Source organism: Dama dama, chromosome 32, assembly GCF_033118175.1.
Source record: "Dama dama isolate Ldn47 chromosome 32, ASM3311817v1, whole genome shotgun sequence".
Taxonomy (NCBI): Eukaryota; Metazoa; Chordata; class Mammalia; order Artiodactyla; family Cervidae; genus Dama; species Dama dama.
The window spans coordinates 39,741,113-39,761,233 of NC_083712.1; the positions used below are offsets into that span (position 1 = coordinate 39,741,113).

At 46.1% G+C, this 20,121-nt stretch overlaps 2 protein-coding genes across 3 annotated transcripts in view; both read left to right on the forward strand.

Moving 5' to 3' along the window:
- Nucleotides 1-8,508, forward strand: part of PLEKHA2 (pleckstrin homology domain containing A2) — a 67,203-nt gene extending 58,695 nt beyond the window's left edge. For both annotated transcript variants that reach the window (XM_061134847.1, XM_061134849.1), the window contains exons 11-12: nucleotides 4,096-4,173; nucleotides 4,606-8,508. In XM_061134847.1, coding sequence (XP_060990830.1) covers nucleotides 4,096-4,173; nucleotides 4,606-4,968 — 441 coding nt within the window. In that variant the 3' untranslated portion in view covers nucleotides 4,969-8,508. The remainder of the gene's footprint in view (nucleotides 1-4,095; nucleotides 4,174-4,605) is intronic.
- A 330-nt stretch (nucleotides 8,509-8,838) lies between these two features.
- On the forward strand, nucleotides 8,839-20,108 carry HTRA4 (HtrA serine peptidase 4). The gene is made up of 9 exons (XM_061134430.1): nucleotides 8,839-9,319; nucleotides 9,973-10,072; nucleotides 10,973-11,177; nucleotides 12,390-12,584; nucleotides 13,221-13,253; nucleotides 14,555-14,669; nucleotides 15,312-15,369; nucleotides 15,913-16,008; nucleotides 19,537-20,108. The coding sequence occupies exons 1-9, from the start codon at nucleotides 8,839-8,841 to the stop codon at nucleotides 19,700-19,702; spliced, it is 1,449 nt and encodes a 482-aa protein (XP_060990413.1). The 3' UTR covers nucleotides 19,703-20,108.
- Nucleotides 20,109-20,121: the final 13 nt, after the last annotated feature.

Below are 20,121 nucleotides of genomic sequence, written 5' to 3' on the forward strand. Positions count from 1 at the left end.
GATCCTGGCCACTTCAATGGGACTCTGGACCCTGGCAATGAATGTCCTGGCTGGTGCAGTATAGTGGCTTGGCAGTGTAGGGGACGGATAGGAAAAGGGTGAGACCGGAGCCATTGGGAGGCTATTGTCGTGGTTTCAGTGGGGGATAAAGAAGCCTGATGCTGGATGGGTGAAGAAGAGTGGAAAAATTTGAAGAGTCCTCTCTAGGACTTTAAAGTCGATTGGATGTGGGATGAAGGGAGAGACGGGAGGTGAAGACCCTGCCCAGATGCCTGGCTGGAGCCTCAGGGCGACTGATAGCAGCCATCACCGCGGAGGACGGATACATGGAAGGAGGGGCTGTCGAGGGCAAAGGGAAGCCTTGCACGGGTGGTTGTGTTTGTGGTTCCTGCAAGATGCCCAAGGTGACCTGTTAGGACAGCCCTAGAAGGATGGTGCCTGACGTGGTGGTGCTAAATAAGCATTTGTCAGGTGAAGGATGATGCCAGGTGAGTCTAGGACAGAGCTTTGGGTGGAGATAGTCACTTGGGAAACATGAACGCAACCAAGAAGTGTTCAGAAGACACTGCATCGTTGGCAAGAGTGTCTGCACATTAACCAGAACCTTATCATCACTTCTGTCCTCCTTTTCCATCTGCTGTCAGGATGAAAGAACCCTCGCATGGCCCTGAATAAATAAATGAGGGACTGGGCAAATCTGTGTATAGCAGCAGACTCAGAAAGTTGGAGGAGTAGAGATTAAAACTCTTTAAGAATATGTATTTATTCGTTTAAAAACAGCCACCGTAAACTCATTTGTGTTATCACAAGTAACATTTTATGAAAAATAACTCTGTTTCTAAAACAGAGAAGCAACAGGAGTAGCTTTTTTTTTTTTTTTTTGGTATTTTTGCAAATCTCTTTAATGGCTGCCTTATTGGAAGACAGCAGGGTTCTCAGATCTGCTTCTGCATTCAGTCTGTGGCCATATGTTGTTTTGATGGAAGAGTATGAAGAAAATCTGGCCCCGCAGAGACATGTATTTGGGAAGAGGGGATATTTTAATCTCTCTTTCAGATGACTGTGGTCAGTTTTGCCCTCTGAATGGATCATACGTGGCAGGGCTGTATCTGAAGGTGGGATTTGCTCCTGGGGAGAGGGTAGGGGTGATTTAGCTGTTGGAAGGGAGGGCTGCAGAGGTTGGGAATAGAATTGAGAAGGGGCTGCCTAAAAATTCTGGGCAGTTGCAACAGAAGTAACCAGTAATATATATATTGGAAGTCTCTTATTTTTTATTTTTAACTGCGGCATGAGGATCTTAGGTCCCTGACCAGGGGATTGAACCTGTGCCCGCTGCAGTGGAAACCACTGGAAAACCAAAGGAGGTTCTAGAAGCCTTTTATTGATGACCTGTTAGAATTCAGTGCTTAAAACCGTTGCATCTGTTATAATGCTGATAGTAGATCCTCAATCAAAGCTCATCAGACTGCAATAAAAACCACAGTCTGCAGTGATTCATTTAATACCCTTTGTTCCTCTCACCTCAAAAACTGCCCTCAAGGACAGAAACCTTGCTTTTTCTTTTGAACCAAGCACCAGAAGCATAGCACACACTTAAGCAGACCCGTAAGAGACGAACATATAAGCTTGGCACTTCCCTTCTTGTTCTACTGTTTTCAGCCTTTTTTTTTCAGTCTCTTAGTAATTCACCATAGGGTGGGTGGAATTCAGCTCTGGTTTTTACCTCTGGTTCATGAAACTACCTTTGTGATGTGGTTTTAAGATATTTTTGAGTTTCTGATGAAAGCTAAGCACAGGCTTTCCATAAAAGATAGATATACTCATATACTGTAATCTTCACATATAGTTTTGGAGGTTTCACTGAATTTCTGTCGTCCGTGGAGTCCAGTTCTTAAAACTACTAATAGAGATTTTAACTGTGAGCTCAATAACATAATATTCTATTTCTTCTCACGTGGGATCAATATCCGCCTTTCTATTTGAAAAATATTTTAAGCACTAGAATAATGTTTATCCAGAGAAAAGCAATATCTCAAAGGCGAGTTGAAATATAAGATAATTTTACTTTAAGTGTCCAAACTATAGAATTAGAGATGAGCATTTATGAATAACATTATTTATAATAGAAATAATGATCAATGTATTTTCAAATAACAAGATTCAAGGAATCTGAGAGACTTCAAGAAATATAGAAATATGTACAGAAATCCTTAGGAAGGCTGAAAAGAATACAACAGAAAACAGGTAGGCAGTGAAGACCTGGTCAGCTTCCTGTCTGTAAACCATTTTATGGAGTTGATAAATAAGCATATTAAGAAAAAGTATGTTATCTTATTTGATCCCAACAGTTTGATCCCTTTAGAATTATATGCAGTTTGAATATGAAGAAAATGAAAAAAAAAAAAGGCCACGAAACATTTATAATATTGGAATTTAAGGCTTCATTTGAGTCCCTCATATAATAATAATAACAGCAGTGATAACTAATATGAAGCCCTTTCATGTATCAGGCACTTTCAAACTGCTTTGGCTAAATGAGTTCATGTAATTTTTCCTAGTAGTTCTACTTGTGGATCAAGTCAGCTAGCCCTGCTGTAAGTAAAATGCCTTCTGGAAGAATCTTGGAGACTGCTTCCTGGTTCTCTTTTTGGACTTGGGGTGGATTTATTTTTCTGGGAAGCCACCGGGCTGTCCAGTAACTGGGAAAAGTCCCGGGGAAAGAGGGAGCAGGTGGACTTGCGTGAGAAAGTTCTTCCACTGGGGCACCCTTGCTGCCTCTCTTTGGCCCAGAGCACTGGGGTGTGAAACTGCGCCTCTTGTAAGTGTCCTGCACCCATCTAACCAGGGAGGGTTGGTTTGGCGTGACAGGAAGGGGTAGGCGGCCTTTTTGTTTGAGGGTTTTAAAAAAATCAGTCGTGTATTACCTTGGTGTGTAATGAAAAGAGAAGGAAACATTTTAGGGGTGGGGAGAGTGAGGGGTGTATGTGGAAACTTTTGCAGGGCCTGCCTGTGATTGCACTCACGTGTGCCCAGGCACGCAAATGCATGCTGGTAATTTGGGGTGGCTCTACCCGAGGAAAGTGCAGGGAGACAAAGAGAGGTGAACAAATGGAAGTTTCTGAATGTCAGGCCTTCAGTCTTGGTCCCAACTCTGTGCCTGATGTCACGTGTCACACTGGGTAAGGCCTCAGTAAACGTTTGCCAGGATCACTTGAGCTCAACCTGCTAAGCTGGAAGGCCCTAAGAATTCCTGGGGCTCCCACCTGCTGTGTCTCAGCCTGGGATTTTCCTTTCTTCACAGATCCGCTGCTGCCCCCTTCTGGGGTTGCTCGGTATTTCTAGGGGCAAGTCGGGCTACACTGTGCATTTTGCAGGATCTCAATTCCCCAATCAGGGATTGAACCCTCACCCTCAGCAGTGGAAGTGCGGAGTTCTAACCACTGGACCACCAGGGAATTCCCAGGGCAAGAACTTTCTAAGGGCTCAGCAGTGCGGTACGCATTAGTGAGCCAAGTGCTGCAAGTCTAGCAACTGTGGAGGCCTGGGTGGGACTCAGGACAGACCCAGATCGTTTGTTTTTTGAGAGAGGCAGCTTCTCCAGGAACTGGGCCCCGTTCCTGGAGAAGCTGCCTCTCTGGGAGATTTTGCAGAGGATTTGGTTTCAGTGGGACTGGAGCTGGAAGTGCGATTATTTGTTCAGATAGCTATGGTAAAACAGAAAGATGACTGCTTTGGGTATCTGGGGAGTGGAATCAAAACCAGCCCTAAACTTTGAGCTCTGGTTTTCTGAACCTCCTTTTACTTTTCTGTGAAACAGGAGGTGAGGCTGGGCTGATCTTGTTCCACAGGGGGTGAGGGACTTCACCTCTAAGCTCTCCTCTCACAACCACTGTCCACTTTATTGAGAAGGTGACAGAGACAACTTTGCTGGGGGAAAACACATATCCTCAGAGGTCCGAAAGCCACTTGGATGATCTCTGAGAGCCCTTCCTGCTCCAGTGGTGTGGTTTTCTGAACTTAGAATTGAGTCACAGACGTGAAAGCTGAAGTCGCAGTGCCATTCGTGGCTCTGTACGTGCCTTGGGTGTTTTGCAGGCGGACAGTCCGGAAGACATGCACAGCTGGATTAAGGAGATCGGGGCAGCTGTCCAGGCCCTCAAGTGCCACCCCAGAGTAAGTCATTTCCTTCCTGCTCACAGTCACTGTCAGCCTTTCGATGAGTTGTCCCGAGTGGGCGGGTTTTGGTGATGTAGGCAAGCAGCCCGGAGCCCAGATGCAGCAGAAACCCCAAGCTGTCTTGTTTGTTTTTCTCTTTCCACTGATCTGGGTACAAATTTTTATTTCTGTTCAGTCATTGGAGGAGGTGAGGTAGAGTTGGATAGAGAACCAGGGCTTCTGATGTGTCCTACACATCTCCTTCCCAGGGAGTCTTTGACACCTGCGGAGTGAATGCCGCCACTGGACATAGTTGACTTCTGTAGACATGTATCTCTGGGCCTGTGAGGAGGTGATCCTGGGTGGAGGGCCTCTTCCTGGGCCTTTGGGACGAATGTTGTCAGGAAACCTTATTTTTCTTTTTTTCCCTCCCTCTTTTATTTTCCACAGGAGATGTCCTTTTCTCGGTCCGTTTCTTTGACCCGCCCCGGAAGCTCCAGCCTCTCAGGGGGGCCCAACTCTGTCTTGAGCAGAGGGCGGGTTCCTGGGGAGGAGAGAAAGACCCTCTGCAAAGCCCCCTCCCTGGCCTCCTCCTGGCAGCCCTGGACACCCGTCCCCCAGGCCGGGGAAAAGCTGCTTCCCACGGAAGAGACTTCTGAGGACTCTTTGTTCACGCCTCGACTTGGGGAGAGCAGTACATCTGGGGTGCCGCCCAGCTCCCGGATAAGGCACCGATCGGAACCCCAGCACCCCAAGGAGAAGCCATTTGTGTTCAACCTCGATGATGAAAATATACGGACCTCTGATGTGTGATGAGACGCAGTGCCCTGGGAGGGAGGGGGTGGACTCAGACAAGGGGCCGTGACTCGGTGTCTCCATCTGATGCAGGACAGACACCTTCCTGGCACTCGCATCCCTGTGGAGCCCTGGAGTGGGAATCCAGCTGACTTTTTACAGAAAATGAGTGCAGTGTTTTTCATTTGGGAAGGTCACTAGGTTAGACCTGTCGGCTTGCTTAGTGTGCCTCTTGCTCGACTCTTCCACGGTCCACCTGGTGAGAGGAGGTTGGAAGTCCAGTTTCATTCCTAACCAATTTTTAGTTCCTTGTCTTTGTCTTAGCTTCTTCCCTTTGTTTTCAGGCCAGGCCAGAACCTTAAGGCCAGTCATTTGGTCTTATCCTATTCTTATACATTGGCAGAAGTTTGACTGTGAAGTGGGAGGGTGGTAACTAACCCAACTGAAAGGGTAGGGGGGGTGGTGGCGGTTGGGGGGGTGGGGGACCCAGGCTCCAGCTTGGTCAGGGTACATTCTAAGGGATGGTGTTAAAATCTGGGGGCTCATGGGAGGCCCCGGATGTCAACCAGGGAGATTTCGCCCCCCCCCCCCCCCACAGGGGACCACCATAAGGGAAGAAATAGGGGCCTTTTGAAGGTGTGGGGGACTAATTCAACCCCAGTGCATCAGCCAATTTTGAGAATTACTCTGTTGTCTTTGAGATGTTCTTTGACCCCAAATACTGTCACCATGAGAGACAGACCTGCCCGCTCTGTTTCTGTGTCAGACCCTCAGGATGGGCTGATATTATCAGTGTTCATTGTTGAGAACGAAACAGACATTGCCCTTGATATGGTGTTAACTGAAATGTGTTGGAGGGTTGATGAGTGTATGGTAATTCACTTGTGTGATCCATCAGATCTCTATCTTAGAGCTTGAGAGTTGCTATAAAGCAGGTGCCAGGAAGAGATGGAGTTTAGTTCACCCAGCTAAAATGTTTTGATTCATGTTTTCCCGACAGAGGAAAAAGCCTCTTTTAGCAAAGACAGATTATCTTGGGTCCTTGCCTCTCAACTCTTCTTTCATGGGCTGATACTAGTCTAGTTTTCAGTGCTGTATATAGTATACCTGGCAGGTTTGATTTCTTTCTGTTCTTTGTGTTGCCTTTTGGATGATGCCTTGTGTCTACTTGCATGAGGACACCTCATCGTCCGATGAGGTTCTGTGTGCTTAACACCGAGGAGATAACAAAGTTAGCCTTGACAGATATTTATATTTTTAACAAAAATAGACACTGTGCATAGAAACATTGATTTAGAGGCTCTGCGTTACTGGCTAGAGATTTCCCAGGTAGAAGAGCATAGACTTTATTTCCCATCCTGTATTTTAGGATGTCCCTTCTTCCATTTGTCAAGAAATACTATTTCCAGGGTTCCTGGGAGAATCTGTCTGTCCAGCTTATGTGGTGAACTGCTACCAGGGTTCCCTAAAGGGAAGGAATTTTGACTCATTTCTGTCTATAACTTTGCATCAGCTAGATGAGTTAATTTTTGTCTTTAAATTAAAAATTAACAAATAGAGCAGGAGACTAAGAGAAGCATTTTTACCTAAGTCAGTCCCTTCCCCTCCTGATGTTCACATCCAATGGCAGCAAAAAACATGTGGTCAGAAAATCCTTAGTGGCTTGAGGGAAATCTGTTTCTTTCAGGCAGGGTAGTTTCCTTGTCAGGTTCTGAACTTTTCTTGACTGAACTGCTTTAGTGATAAGCTTCACTTAAATTGTTTGGCCCACCGGTCCTGGTTTGAAAAAGGAAATCTACCCTGAATTTCTCTCTCTTTCTCTTTTCTTTATTCTGAAGCCTCTTATATACTTTTGTCTTGAAAATCCCTTCTTTGGGGATTACTTATTTATGAGTAATCAGGTGACAACATATTTCAAGTCACCCGATTTCAAGAAGCCATTCCCAATTCTTCAAGTTCTTTGTCTCAGGTTTCATCTTCAAAGTTCCCACAAGAAAATTCTTTGGCTAGGTCAAAGAAAGTGCACAGAGATACAGAACTAATAAAAATAAATTAGGAACTTTTGAGATCTCTTATACATTCCCTGACTCATGGAAAGATGTCATCTCTTGGTGTGTCAGATGTGAAAATCTACCCATTTCTTCCTCTCTTTTCAATAAGCTCTCTGCTAGATTACTACTGCTAAATTAATTGGCCATTACAGTAAGCTGATCTGTTTCTTACTCAGTAAGAGCTGTTTTGAGAATGTATTAAATTAAACATAAATCCAGATTGTATTACCATGATAGAGGGAAAACAAGGATTCTAGTTGGCAGATACTTGGGAATTCCCAGTTAGAATGTTGTTAACGTAGCTCCAACACCAGATAAATATAACTATCTTCAGTGAAGCCTAGAGGCATGCTCATTGCCAAATCTTATTTCAGAATCCCTTTTGTGTCCATTGTTTCTTAGCCTCTGGTTAATTTCACATCATACCTTTTAACGTCACTACACGTATGAGCCAAAGATGGTGCATATATGACCAAAGTGTTTGGTTTGAAATGTGAAAAATGTGAAAAGTGGAACCAAATGGGAAAAACAGGGCAGGGATGCAGGATCGGTTAGTAGTTAAGTGCATAGGCTCTGGACTAAATCTTGTTTCTTTAAAAAAAAAAGGAACCAAAAAAGGTACTGCATTTTTGTGTGTATATGGGATAAAAGCATTTTCTGAGTTGCTGTTTTTCATAAGACTTTAGTCGTGGTCTTGACCCACTGTGTCTAACAATTTCAGGTTCTTGAAAGTTAAGGATTTGCTAGCTCAGGGTCAGCTGATGGCTGGTGAACGTAATTTGGCCTTTTGCATTCTGTGAGATGACAGTTCTACTAAGATGTCCATCAAGTAAGGTGATTTTAGGTGAAAACAGAAGAGGTACACATCGGTTTCTGAATAGAATGCTGGGCTCCCAGAGTCCAACTTCATAGGTCACTTGAAGCAGAAGGGACTTTTTTTGTTTTTCTTACCTCCCCTCCCCCACAATGTAACTGTGGTCTGATATGGACTAAAAGGATCCAATAGGTAAGTGGCAGATTCAGTAGCTGAGCTGTGAGATTAGATATGTTTGTTTTCACTGTTAACCAGATAGACATAAGGAGGTAGTAACTAGCATTTTGGAAACTGAGTTTCCCAAATTAGCTTTGTTTATAAGCTTCCAACATGTCAGAAATAGTTTCTACCAGCCATCACTTTCTATTCCCTTACTCCCCTTTTCTCTCTGTGTTATTGCCTGCAGTAGTGAATTACAGTCACTCATGCCTGGTAGAGTTTGAATAAAGTGAATATTTGGCCCAAAACCATACTGTTTGACCCCTTACCCGCTGTTCCAGAAGGTGTGGTATGATCCTGTGTTTTGAACCAGCCTGTTTCAGCTGAAATGCACTGACATGCAGCCTGAGCTGAGTGCATGGAAACTCTTATGCTTCTCATTTTATGTGATCTCCTAATTGGTATGTAGCAAAAATAATTTTCTAAAACTGTTTTCTTGCTTGTTTTGTAATAAAACCACGTGAAATACTGAAATGTGGTGCATGTTTTCCTAAGGCTGACCGTCTGTCCGTGGGTGGGTGATGTGTCTTGTCAGTCTGCCCCCGTTCTGGGTGTTACTGGTTTCATGAGGTGGGTCCCTGGCGGGGCTCGGGGAAGGGCCGAGGACAAGTCTCCATCTCCTGGGACTGGACGGGATGGGTTGAAGTGGGGGTTACAGCGGTGGGGGGGGGGCGGTATGGTGAGGGCTGCCAGGCTCTGCCCCTTAAAGTCGGGGGCTGGCGAAGGGAGTACCCCAGTCCGGAGACTGCTGCTCATCTGAGAGGGTCCAGAGGGAAGGCGGAAGGGAAGCAGGACGCGAGCAGGATGACCAGACCCCTGCGGCGGCCTGCCGGGCTTGGACCGTTCGTCCTGCTGTGGCTGCTGCTGCCCGCACCAACAGGGCGCGGGGTCCAGGCCAGGCGGGCCTGGCCCGTGCCGCCCTGCCCCGTGGCCTGCGAACCCACGCGCTGCCCCCCGCTGCCCCGGTGCTCGACGGGGACCGCGCCTGTGCTCGACCGCTGCGGGTGCTGCCGGGTCTGCGCCGCGGCCGAGGGCGAAGCCTGCGGCGGGCCGCTGGGCCGGCCGTGCGCCCCGGGACTGCAGTGCCACGCGCCGCGCGCGCCCCAGCTTTCCGGCGGCCGCCCGCTGGGCACCTGCGGCTGCCCGGCGGCGGGGGCGATCGTGTGCGGCAGCGACGGGCGGACCTACCCCAGCCTGTGCGCGCTCCGCGCCGAGAACCGTGCCGCGCGCCTCCGTGGCGCGCTCCCGGCAGTGCCGGTGCAGAAGGGGGGCTGTGGGGACCCAGGTGAGCCGCGGGCGCGCGCTCTCGGCGCCCCCTTCTCGCTTCTTTAAGCAGCGAGTTCCCATCGCCGGGTTCGCCGCCGCCTCCTCCCGGCTGACTTTCCAAAGGGAGTCAGTGCCTCGAGCTCCCGATTTTATTCCCTCCTTAAGTGTGGTGGCTCAGGGGTAAAGAATCCTCCTGCCAATGCAGGAGACGCAAGAGATGAGGGTTCGATCCCTGGGTGGGGAAGATCCCCTGGAGGAGGGCATGGCGACCCACTCCAATGTTCTTGTATGGAGAATCCCATGGACAGAGGAGGCCTGGTGGGCTACAGTCCATGGGGTTGCAAAGAGTCGGACACGACTGAGCACGCACGCTCCTGAAATTTGGTGTCCGGTTACCGGCTCCCATGTGGTTGCTCCCCAATTTTCTCCCCATAGCTGTTGACCACCGTCTTCCCTTTTAAGTAATTTCCCAATCAGGATGACAGGTCTGGTCTCCTCAAGGTGTATCCTCATGGGGACCCCAGTGAATACACAGAGGGAGACCGTAGAGAGGAAAGGGAGGGAAAGACGGGAGAGAAGCCGAGAGATTTGAGAGGTGATCCTCGATGCGGGCAGGCAGCCAGGGTCCTACTCCTCCAACCCCTGCCCCAAGAATAAAGTATCTCTTCGCAGGGACCGGAAGCGCAGGCTGGCTCAGGAGCAAGTTCAACTTCATCGCCTCGGTGGTGGAGAAGGTGGCCCCATCCGTGGTTCATTTACAGCTGTTTCGCAGGTAAAAGGGGTCGGAGGAGGAAGCTAGACCTCTGGGCTAAGTTTCCTGAGAGCCTCTCTGCTCCATCCACCCCGCCCCCCTACTCCCACCGCATCGGCCCTTCCAGCATCAGTTAGTTCTCCCAGCATCACTTAGTCTTAGAAACCGCCCTGAGAAAATCAAGGGGCTCAAAGACCTTGTATGGTCTGTTGGTCGTTTTGCCAAAAGCCCTAGTCATAAGGATTTCTGACTTGCAAATCTGAGGTACTCCTCTCCCTCAGACAAATTCGAGGTCAAATGCAAGAGCCAGGAGGCATCTCAATGGTGATTTTGCCTGGCATCTTCTGCATGAAAGGAATCCCAGACCCAGAGGGCAAGAGAAACTTGTCATATGTCACAAGACCAGTTTGTAGTGGAAACTAGGCGGAGACCAGACTTCCCTGACTCCCTCCCTGCTTGGGTGCTGGATAAAGTGGCGCTAGGTCCACTTTTGCCCCCAGGATTAGGCTTAGTTGCTGAGTCGTGTCTGACTCTTTTGTGACCCTATGGACTGCAGCCTGCCAGGCTTCTCTGTCTGTGGGATTTCCCAGGCAAGATACTGGGTGTGTTGTCATTTCCTTCTCCATGATTAGGTTAGTCCTCTTTGAAGCAGAGGACAGCTGCTTTGAAGAGCAAGAAGGGGGCATTCCTAGAAAAGGAGAGTTGGAATCAGCTCTCAGTCCTGTTCCTAAGGGATGGCCAGGACATTGAATACACAGAGTCCAGTTAACGTGGAGAGAATGGAAACAGGGAGAAGTAAAATGTCTGAGGAAACTAGGATGAGAGAGTGTTTGATAAACGCCAGGTTTCTCGGGCCTCCAGACTACGGCGGATGCCCTGATTTGTCCGCCCTCGGCTTATGCTGTTGTCTTGCTGAGACAGGTCGCCTCTTGGCAGTGAGGATGTTCCTGCATCCAGTGCCTCTGGCTTCATAGTGTCTGAGGACGGGCTCATTGTTACCAACGCCCACGTCCTCACTAACCAGCAGCGGATCCAGGTGGAGCTGCAAAGTGGGGTCCAGTATGAAGCCACTGTCAAGGACATTGACCATAAACTGGATCTTGCCCTAATTAAGATTGAGCCAAATGTGAGTCTGCGTATTTGGGGATTTCCATCAACTTGCTGGTCTTTTCTCCCTCATCTGATCACACATCTTTTCTTCTTGGTATATTCGTGCTTCGCCCCCACCTCGGTTCTCTTTCTTTCTCTTTGTCACTCCTTCTTTTGTTTATTTTCTTCTGTGCCCATCTGTCTGTCCCTAGCAATTTCTATTAACTACACAGCTGTCTTTTTTCTCTCCTTCAGTTCCTTCTCTAACAGAGACTGCTTCTGGGAAACTTATTTCTCTGCTGTCTTAGAACACCAGACATGACTGTAATGGATTCCAAGCTGCTAAGATGTGCTTTGAGTTCCTTGCTATGCAAAGTGGTCCACACCCCGGCAGCACTGACATCATCTGAGAAGTGTTTAGAAAACTCAGATCGACTGAATCAGAATCTGCCTTTTCTTATTTTATTTTATTCTCCTCTATAGTGCTATGGTACTATGCTCTCTTTTATTTTTTTTCTCTTTAGTTTTTAATTGGAGGATAATTGCTTTAGAATGTTGTGTTAGTTTCCGCTATACAGCCAAGTCAGTTAGCTATTTGTGTACATATTTCCCCTCCATCATGAGCCTCCCTCCCACTCCCCCCACCATCCCACCCCTCTAGGTATCACAGAGCACCGAGCTGAGCTCCTAGTGCTAGACCTCAGCTTCACACCAGCTATCTGTTTTACAGATGGTAGTGTGTATGTGTCAGAGCTACTCTCCTGATTCATTCCTCCCTCTCCTTCCCACCCTGTGTCCACATGTCCATTCTCTGCGTCTGTGAGAACCTACCTCTTAGTGTGATTCCCAAGAGGTTCATGTGCACATCAATGAGAAAGACTGCTTTGGGTGACCTCCTTTCTGGTTGTGGCTTATTAACTTTGCAAACTCGTGAGCTGGAGTGGGGCTGAGTAAACTGCTGACATCGGTTTATGTTTCATCAATTAACTTCACTTTGTTTACTTATCATTATTTCTGCAAGCAGTGATTTTAGATTTTAGAGATGGTCTGATCATCTTAACAAGTGAGAGTCTGGTGTAGTCAAAATGTAAGGAAGAAGCCTCAGGCAGTTGTAGAACCGAGGTGCGTGGTCGATTCTTAGACTGTGGGTGCTAAAATGGTAGAGCACGTGTCATATATGTGTTGCACACAAATGCTGATTGAGTCCATTCTTGATTTATCCACCTCATCCCTCCTCACCCACATACAGACTGACCTCCCTGTATTGCTGCTGGGAAAGTCATCTGACCTGCGAGCTGGAGAGTTTGTGGTGGCCTTGGGGAGCCCGTTTTCACTGCAGAACACGGTGACTGCGGGAATTGTCAGCACCACCCAGCGAGGGGGCAAAGAGCTTGGGCTGAAGGATTCAGACATGGATTATATCCAGACGGACGCCATTATTAATGTAAGTCACGGGGGTGGCTGTCCTCAGCCCGTAAGATGCAATGGCCAGTAAGATCTCACTGGCAATGCAGTGAGAACACTTCAGGGTACCTTTGTTTCCCTTCAGCCTTTCAGGGATGTTCAGAGGTCAGGTCTATCCTTGTGGGAGGGATGGAGTGCCATGCTGTTAGCGGTCAGCCTGTGCGATGTGATAACTGGAATCCATAATACTGGACGGTCTCTTAGGGTCTGTCACAGAGGTCACCACTGCCATAGGAAGTGGTGGTCCTCTTGATGATGTTCTTTTTTTTAAATTTTAAAATATTCATTTATTTGTTTATTTATCTATCTGAGTCTTAGTTGTGGCACTTGGGATCTTTAGTTGGGGCATGTGGAATCTAGTTCCCTGACCAGGGATGGAACTCGGGCCTCCTGCGTTGGTAGTGCAGAGTCTTAGCCTCTGGACCACCAGGGAAGTCCCCTCTTCCTATTGTCCTTTACCTGCACTGATTTCGGAATTGATGATGATGCAGCCTGCCTTTGCCTGCTCTGGGGAACGGGCTCACTAGAACAGGCTGCTTTTGATAAACCTCTTTAGGGACTATGTAGACATGACCAGGAAAAAAGTACTGATGGCTTTTTCCAATTCTGTCTTCAGCACGGGAATTCTGGGGGGCCTCTAGTGAACTTGGTAAGTAGCCACGTTTTTTTTGCTGCCTCACACCTCTTCCTAGCTTTCAGAGACTTGACATTTCACGGTGCAGATGGCGATGTTGCTCCTGTGTAGAGATGTGTGGTCTGGTGCTTTTCTCTTATTGCACCGTAAGTAAAGAGTTAGGAAAATTTCAGGTCTATGATGGGTTTGTCATCCTGGCGTGTGAGCTCATCCAGTTGAGGGTGCCAGAGTTTCCTTCACACCTGCTTACATCTCTTCCATGTGTTCCCTGCTTTCGTTGGGTACTTAACAAAAGTCCTGGGTACTAAACCCAAATTATGTCAAATGACCACTGTACTGTGGAATGTATATCCTTGATGAGCTCCTGCTTCTGCATGTGAAGAACTAACTCTCACCCCAAAATGCTAATTTAGTATTGACTTGCGTAGAGATGATAAAGGCATCAGCAATAGTCCGTTGCTCTGTCATGTACTTAATTCTTAAATTTTATTCAACATCCCTGGTGGCAATGCCAGGGTTTCTCGTTGTTCAAATACATTTGACAACCTGAGAGGGCAGTGCAGTCTGAAACACAGCCTGTGACTGTGGCCTCTGAGTCCCTTTGAGTGGGTTGTTTTTGGTTCCTCTTTACATGTTACACTTGCTTGTAAGAGGATGAGTTGGGTGTGAAATCACTGAGCACTTTTTACTTATAACATTGCACGTGGTTTTGGGCCTGCTTTTTCTCCAATAGACAATGAATTTACTAGAGCAGAGATGAAATGCAGAATTTCAAGTCATACTCCAGACCTATTGAATTATAATCTATATTTCAGTGTGCTAGGAAGTCTCTCTTTTTTTTTCTCCTGCCCATTACCTAACAAAAGCTAAGGGATGATGAAATTCAGAAAAAGTATTTCCCACTTCATAAATTATGTTTAGGGGAGCTTTGTTCTTAAGGTCAATTTGCCGAATCTTCTGAATAGTTTCATTGAAGTGTGACTGAAAGTCAACAGCTTTTTGCCTTTTCCATGTTTATTCTTAGTCTCATTTAAGGAATAGAAAGGCGTATATTCCTTATCCTCTTATCTGTGTTGAAATGTAAACTGTGGTTCACTTTGAAAAATCAATGTAATTTGAGCAAGGGAAAAAAAAAAAAGTGAGCTCAGGATTAAAACCCCAAACTCCTCAGTAGGAATCTGTACTGGAGTAGGTCCCCTCTGTAACCCGCCACCCTGCTGTTCCCCTAAGATGCCACCTGCTGCTCTACCCTAAGCATCCCTAAGCTTCTCTCCTTCCTTGCCTGGGCAGCTGAGCAATGTCCCCTCCTTTGGCAGGATGGTGATGTGATTGGCATAAACACGCTGAAGGTGACTGCCGGAATCTCCTTTGCTATTCCCTCGGATCGCATTCGGCAGTTCTTGGCCAAATTCCATGAGCGCCAGTTGAAAGGTAAGGGGAGTTGGTTCGGACTTTTTTTCCTCTCCAGGCTTCCTGGTGACTCAGGTGGTAAAGAATATGCGTGCAATGCAAGAGACCCAGCTTTGATCCCTGGGGTCAGGGAAGAAATAGCAACCCACTCCAGTATTCTTGCCTGGAGAATTCCGTGGACAGAGGAGTCTGGCGGGCTATAGTCCATGGGGTCGACAAGAATTGGACATGACCGAGCAAGTAACACTTTCACTTTTCACCTTTTTCTTCCCCTCCAGTGCTTTTCAGGAGCCCTCAAAGGCCTTACCTGTGGCGGAGACACTCCTTTGAGTTCCGTAGAAAACAGAGTTATGTTTCATGTTAGACCCAACCCCGATCACAGTGGGGCCAGGCAGTAATACCGGGGGCCAGGCGCAAGGCCTGGCGTGAGGTGTACCCAGAAATATTTGGGTTGAATTGATGTGGAAAGGAAAACCCGGGGCTGGAAGTGGGGCAGTGAGTCTGCGCTAATGAAGAAGGTTCTCTGAAGCACGTTTGTCTTGGCCGACAGCCTGAGAGGGCAGTTATAATTGGAAGGAATATTCTGTGACTCTGGGTCTTTTAAGCTCTGCCAAAAGGAGAGAGGTCTTGTTGTCAGTAACACATTATAATTTTCCTTTCCAGGAAAGGCTCTCTCACAGAAGAAATATCTGGGTCTGCGCATGCTACCCCTCACGATGAAGTAAGAACGGGCTTTGACTATGTCTGGGTTGTATTTCAGAAGCAAAAGTTACAGATAGAGAGTCTGCATGGGGAAGGTAGAGGATGTGGTCAGCAGCGGAAGAATCACCTACCACTTGTCATGGAGTCGGTGACCGCATCTGCCGGCACCGATGCACTATACCTTCCACTGGACTCTTTCACTTGTGGCTGTATTTTTTTTATTTACTTATTTTTCTTTCGGCTGCACCACGCAGCACATGGGATCTTCGTTCCCTGACCAGGGATTGAACCTGTTCCCCTTGCAGTGGAAATTCAGAGTCTTACCCACTGGACTGTCAGGGAAGTCCCACTATGGCCACACTTTATAACATCCAGTGGTTCTAGGCTTTGGCACCGAGAATCAGGGGAAGAATGACTGTGGCCCTGTGACCAGCTAGATGGCATCTTTGTCCCCTTGGCGCGAGCCTTGGGCAGAGCAGAGTCCCCGCTGAGAGCTAGGGGCAGGCCAGGGCTAGCTCACTGTGCTTCCTAACCTCCCGGGGAAACTTGTCACTCTTCCTAGCCTGCTTCAAGAAATGAAAAGGCAAGATCCAGAATTCCCTGACGTGACTTCTGGGGTTTTTGTACATGAGGTGATTCAAGGAACAGCTGCTGAAAGGTAAGAGCAGTGCAGGCCCCGGCCCAGGCTCCTCCGTTCTCACTAGATGTGTCCCGTGGTAAACGTAGGATCCAGGGTCCTATCCCGTACCGTGGGTTCCACCCCCAGAGGCCACTGAACACCTGAGGGGTGTGACTGGCCGACTGCATTTTACGTTTTGTGTGTGCTTGCGTGCTAAGTCGCTTCAGTCCTATCCGGCTCTTTATGACCCTGTGGACTGCAGTCTACCAGACCCCTCTGTCCGTGGGATTCTCCAGGCAAGAATACTGGAGTAGGTTGCCATTTCCCTTCTCCAGGAGATCTTCCCAAGGCAGGGATCAAACCTGCTTCTGTTAAGGTCTCCTGCATTGGCAGGCAGGTTCTTCACCGCTAGCCACCTGGGAAACCCCATTTTGCATTTTACTTAATTTTAATTGATAATTAAAACAAAGCAAAACAGAAGCAATGTAAAATGTTTTCCCAAGAAGCATACCTTTTTCTGTTGTTGTTGTTCTGGGAAGACTGCATTTTACTTTAATAACTGCACTGTGGAAGAAATTATCATCAGGTATATGCTGTTTCTAGAAGATTTCAAAGAGTGTAAAATATGTATAATAGTTATTAAAATATGACATGTTAAAATGATATTTTAGATATATAGTTAAGACATTAAAGTACATTTTTATATTATATGTTAGTTTCATCTGTTTAAAAATTACAGAAAAAGTTTTTTTAATGTGGCTACCAGTTCACATAAATTTAAATTAATTTTGCTAGAATTTCCAAATCTATTCTTTTGCTACCTTACTTAATAAGAATCAGAAGAATCTGGAGGGTTAGGAGTTTAGGAACATATTTTAGGTACTTTAAAATCCTGGATGACACTAAAGAATTCTCCGACACTATCAGAGGCCAGCACTAAACAAGTGCATAAAGTGAATAAAGCAAAGGCTAGAGACATTTTGAGAGATTTCCAATAACTACTGAGAGAAAAGATGACTCGGCCTACAGTTATTCTCCTGGTCTCTCTCTTATGCTTCTTGCATATCCTTCCCTCACCGTTTTTGTTTTTTTAAGAGCTCAACAGTCTGCTTAGATTAAGTTAACTCTTTTCATAGGGCAAGAATCTATAGGGTACTAACTGTTCGGAACAGCTGAGTGTTAGGCTTCCAGTTACTATATTTGACTTGCCATTGGCTTTTCTAGACTTTCTGGGTCCCTGCCCCCATTTATTTTTAACTTTTGGTTCAAGGCCAAAGCTATTTCTTTCAGCTCTTCAGTCCTTGCTCCTCAAAATGTGGTCTGTAGACCAGCAACAATGGCATCAGCTAGAGCTTTTTAGAGTGACAGGAGTACCACTGAAAAGAATTTGAAAAAGAATAGATACGTGTAGGCGTTACTGAATCACTGTGCTGTACTCCGAAACTAATACAACACTAGTATGAAATAAAAAGTTTAGAAAGAACCAGAATCTGCTTTTTAAATAAGATCTTCAGGGGATTCAGGTGCACATTACACGGTGGGAATTGCTGCTGGCTTGAAGTCTCTGATAAACTGGAAATATTCCTGGTGTCACCCACTTATAATAGTGATAACAATTCCGATAATAACAGCTGTCATTTATCAACCACTTACTGTGTCTGGCATCATTTAAAGGGTCTTATGTACTTGTTCAAGTTTTTTTAATGTGGCTACCAGTTCACATAAATTTAAATTAATTTTGCTAGAATTTCCAAATCTATTCTTTTGCTACCTTACTTTTGGGATATAGGTATTATTTAGTAATTTTGGGATATAGGTATTATATAGTAATTTTGGGATATAGGTATTATTTTACAGAGGCAGCAAATGGGGTGCAGAGGTTAATTACCTTGGAAGTTACATGATGTGTCAGTCAGAAGGCAGGGCTGTGGGACCCTGTTTGGCCCCTGTATTATCCTACTCTTGCGGCTGCTGTTATTGTTTCTGAGAGGCAGAGTGACTAGTAAGAAGATGGGTTTTCAAGTCTGAAACATCCAGGATGAAATCCTACTTTAGCTTCTTACAAGCTGACAGTCGTGGGGAAGGTCGCTTATTCTGTCTGAGCCCCACTTCCCCATATTTGATGCATAGTTTGCATCCAGTAATACTTTACAGGTTTCTTTTTCTACTTACAGAACTATTGAATTAACTTCTTTCTTTGTGCACCATACCAGGCACCAATGCCCCCTCCTATGCCCCCGCCCCCAGCAACTGCCCTTGTTCTCAAGGATTTCTCTGCTTTTAGCTCTATCCTTGAACTTCTCTTCATATGCACTTCCTTTAAATTTGTTTTCGCTTTTCTTCTTTTTTTAAAAAAATAAACTCCACATACCCTGATAATCCTCCCACATTCTGATTTCTTCCCTGGGCTTCTCAGCTTCCTATTCCTCACTCTTTCTTTCTTTTTTTGGGGGCTGTACCTCGTGGCTTTTGAGATCTCAGTTCCCTGACCAGGGGTCTAACCTGGCCCCCTGGCAGTGAGAACACAGAGTCCTAACCACTGGACTGCCAGGGAATTCCACCAATGCCCACCCACACCCCCCGCCATTTCCCTCAAATGGTGTCTCCTGCGGTCATTTAATTTGACTTCTGGCCTGTTTTTGACTTTAAGACAGATTGTCCACATGACTATATATTTACTGTGCTGTTTTGTATCTGGAACGTTTTGTTTCTAGAACATATATTCTATGTGAAACAAATATGTTGGAGGCTGAATATAATCACAACTTTGAGGGAAAGAAGCCTAGTATTGGAGCCTTAAATATTTAGAGCTTGGAGCTTGGTGACTGGTTTTTGACTTTCTGGAAGCTGCTTCCGTAGCACTGCTCAGCATACCCTCCAGGTCCATAAATTCTAGGTGAAGGTGGGGCAGGTAAGTGGGCTGTCAACATCCCACTGATCAGAGTGTAATTGTCCGGAAAAATATGTATTGCTTGGGCTTTTCACGTTTATTGGTAAGGTTGAGGGTATGTTTCAGGTTAAGTGAGGTCAGGGGTTAACAGAAAAGAAAAGCTCAACTCACTATTCCAAACCAAATCTAACATATGGGAGGAGCAAATTTCATACATATGATTCTAGTGGAATATGAATTTTAGAAAGGTGAATAGGGTTGTTGTCCTCTAGTGATTCTGCAGCACATATTAGAACAGCCCCTGTATTTGGAAGTGAAAAGTGAAAGTGAAGTCACTTAGTTGTGTCTGACTCTTTGCAACCCCATGGAGTGTAGCCTGCCAGGCTCTTCCAAAAATGGGATTTTCCAGGCAAGAATTACTGGAGTGGGTTGCTATTTCCTTGGGATCTTCCCAACCCAGGGATCAAACCCAGGTCTCCTGCATTGCAGGCAGACTCCTTACTGTCTGAGCCAGAAGGGAAGTGGCACATTTGGGAGGATGGGGGCTACTTCTGGTTCCCTGGTTTGCATGCTTAATATCAGCACGATAGTAGTGCCTTAAGGGACAGACATTAAATTCTAGATGGGGATTAAGTCAAACTCTTACAGTTTCATGGTCCTTTTTTCTCCCCTCTCAGCTCTGGGTTGAAAGACCATGATGTAATTGTCAGCATAAACGGACTGCCTGTCACCACGACAACTGATGTGATTGAAGCTGTTAAGGCTAATGATTCACTTTCCCTCCTGGTTCGTCGGAAAAGTCAAACTTTGATTCTGACAGTCACACCTGAGATAATCAATTAAGAGCCTTGCTTTAAAGATAAATTATCTAACAAAACCAAAGCTACGTTACCTGGTTTGTATTGAAGATGTGCCAGTGATGGCAAGGGGTTTTAGGATCTCCTTCTTTTAAAGAAAAATGTGTGCTTTAGAACACACATACACACATTCCAGAACCATCAGGTTGGGGGTGTTAGAACTGCTGCTAAGGAGCCTAAAGCAAGTAGATGGACATGGTGCCAGGAAGTCTGGGGAGCTGATAAATTTTTATTTAAAGACAGGAAACAACTGAGAATAGGAAGTTTCTAATTTATCCTTGATGGAAGGACACTTTAGTACTGTAAAACTTCTCTATAGCCATAAACTGGATATAACACTACACACACACACACACACACACACACACACACCCCTACCAATATTAAGAAACTGATAACCAAAGG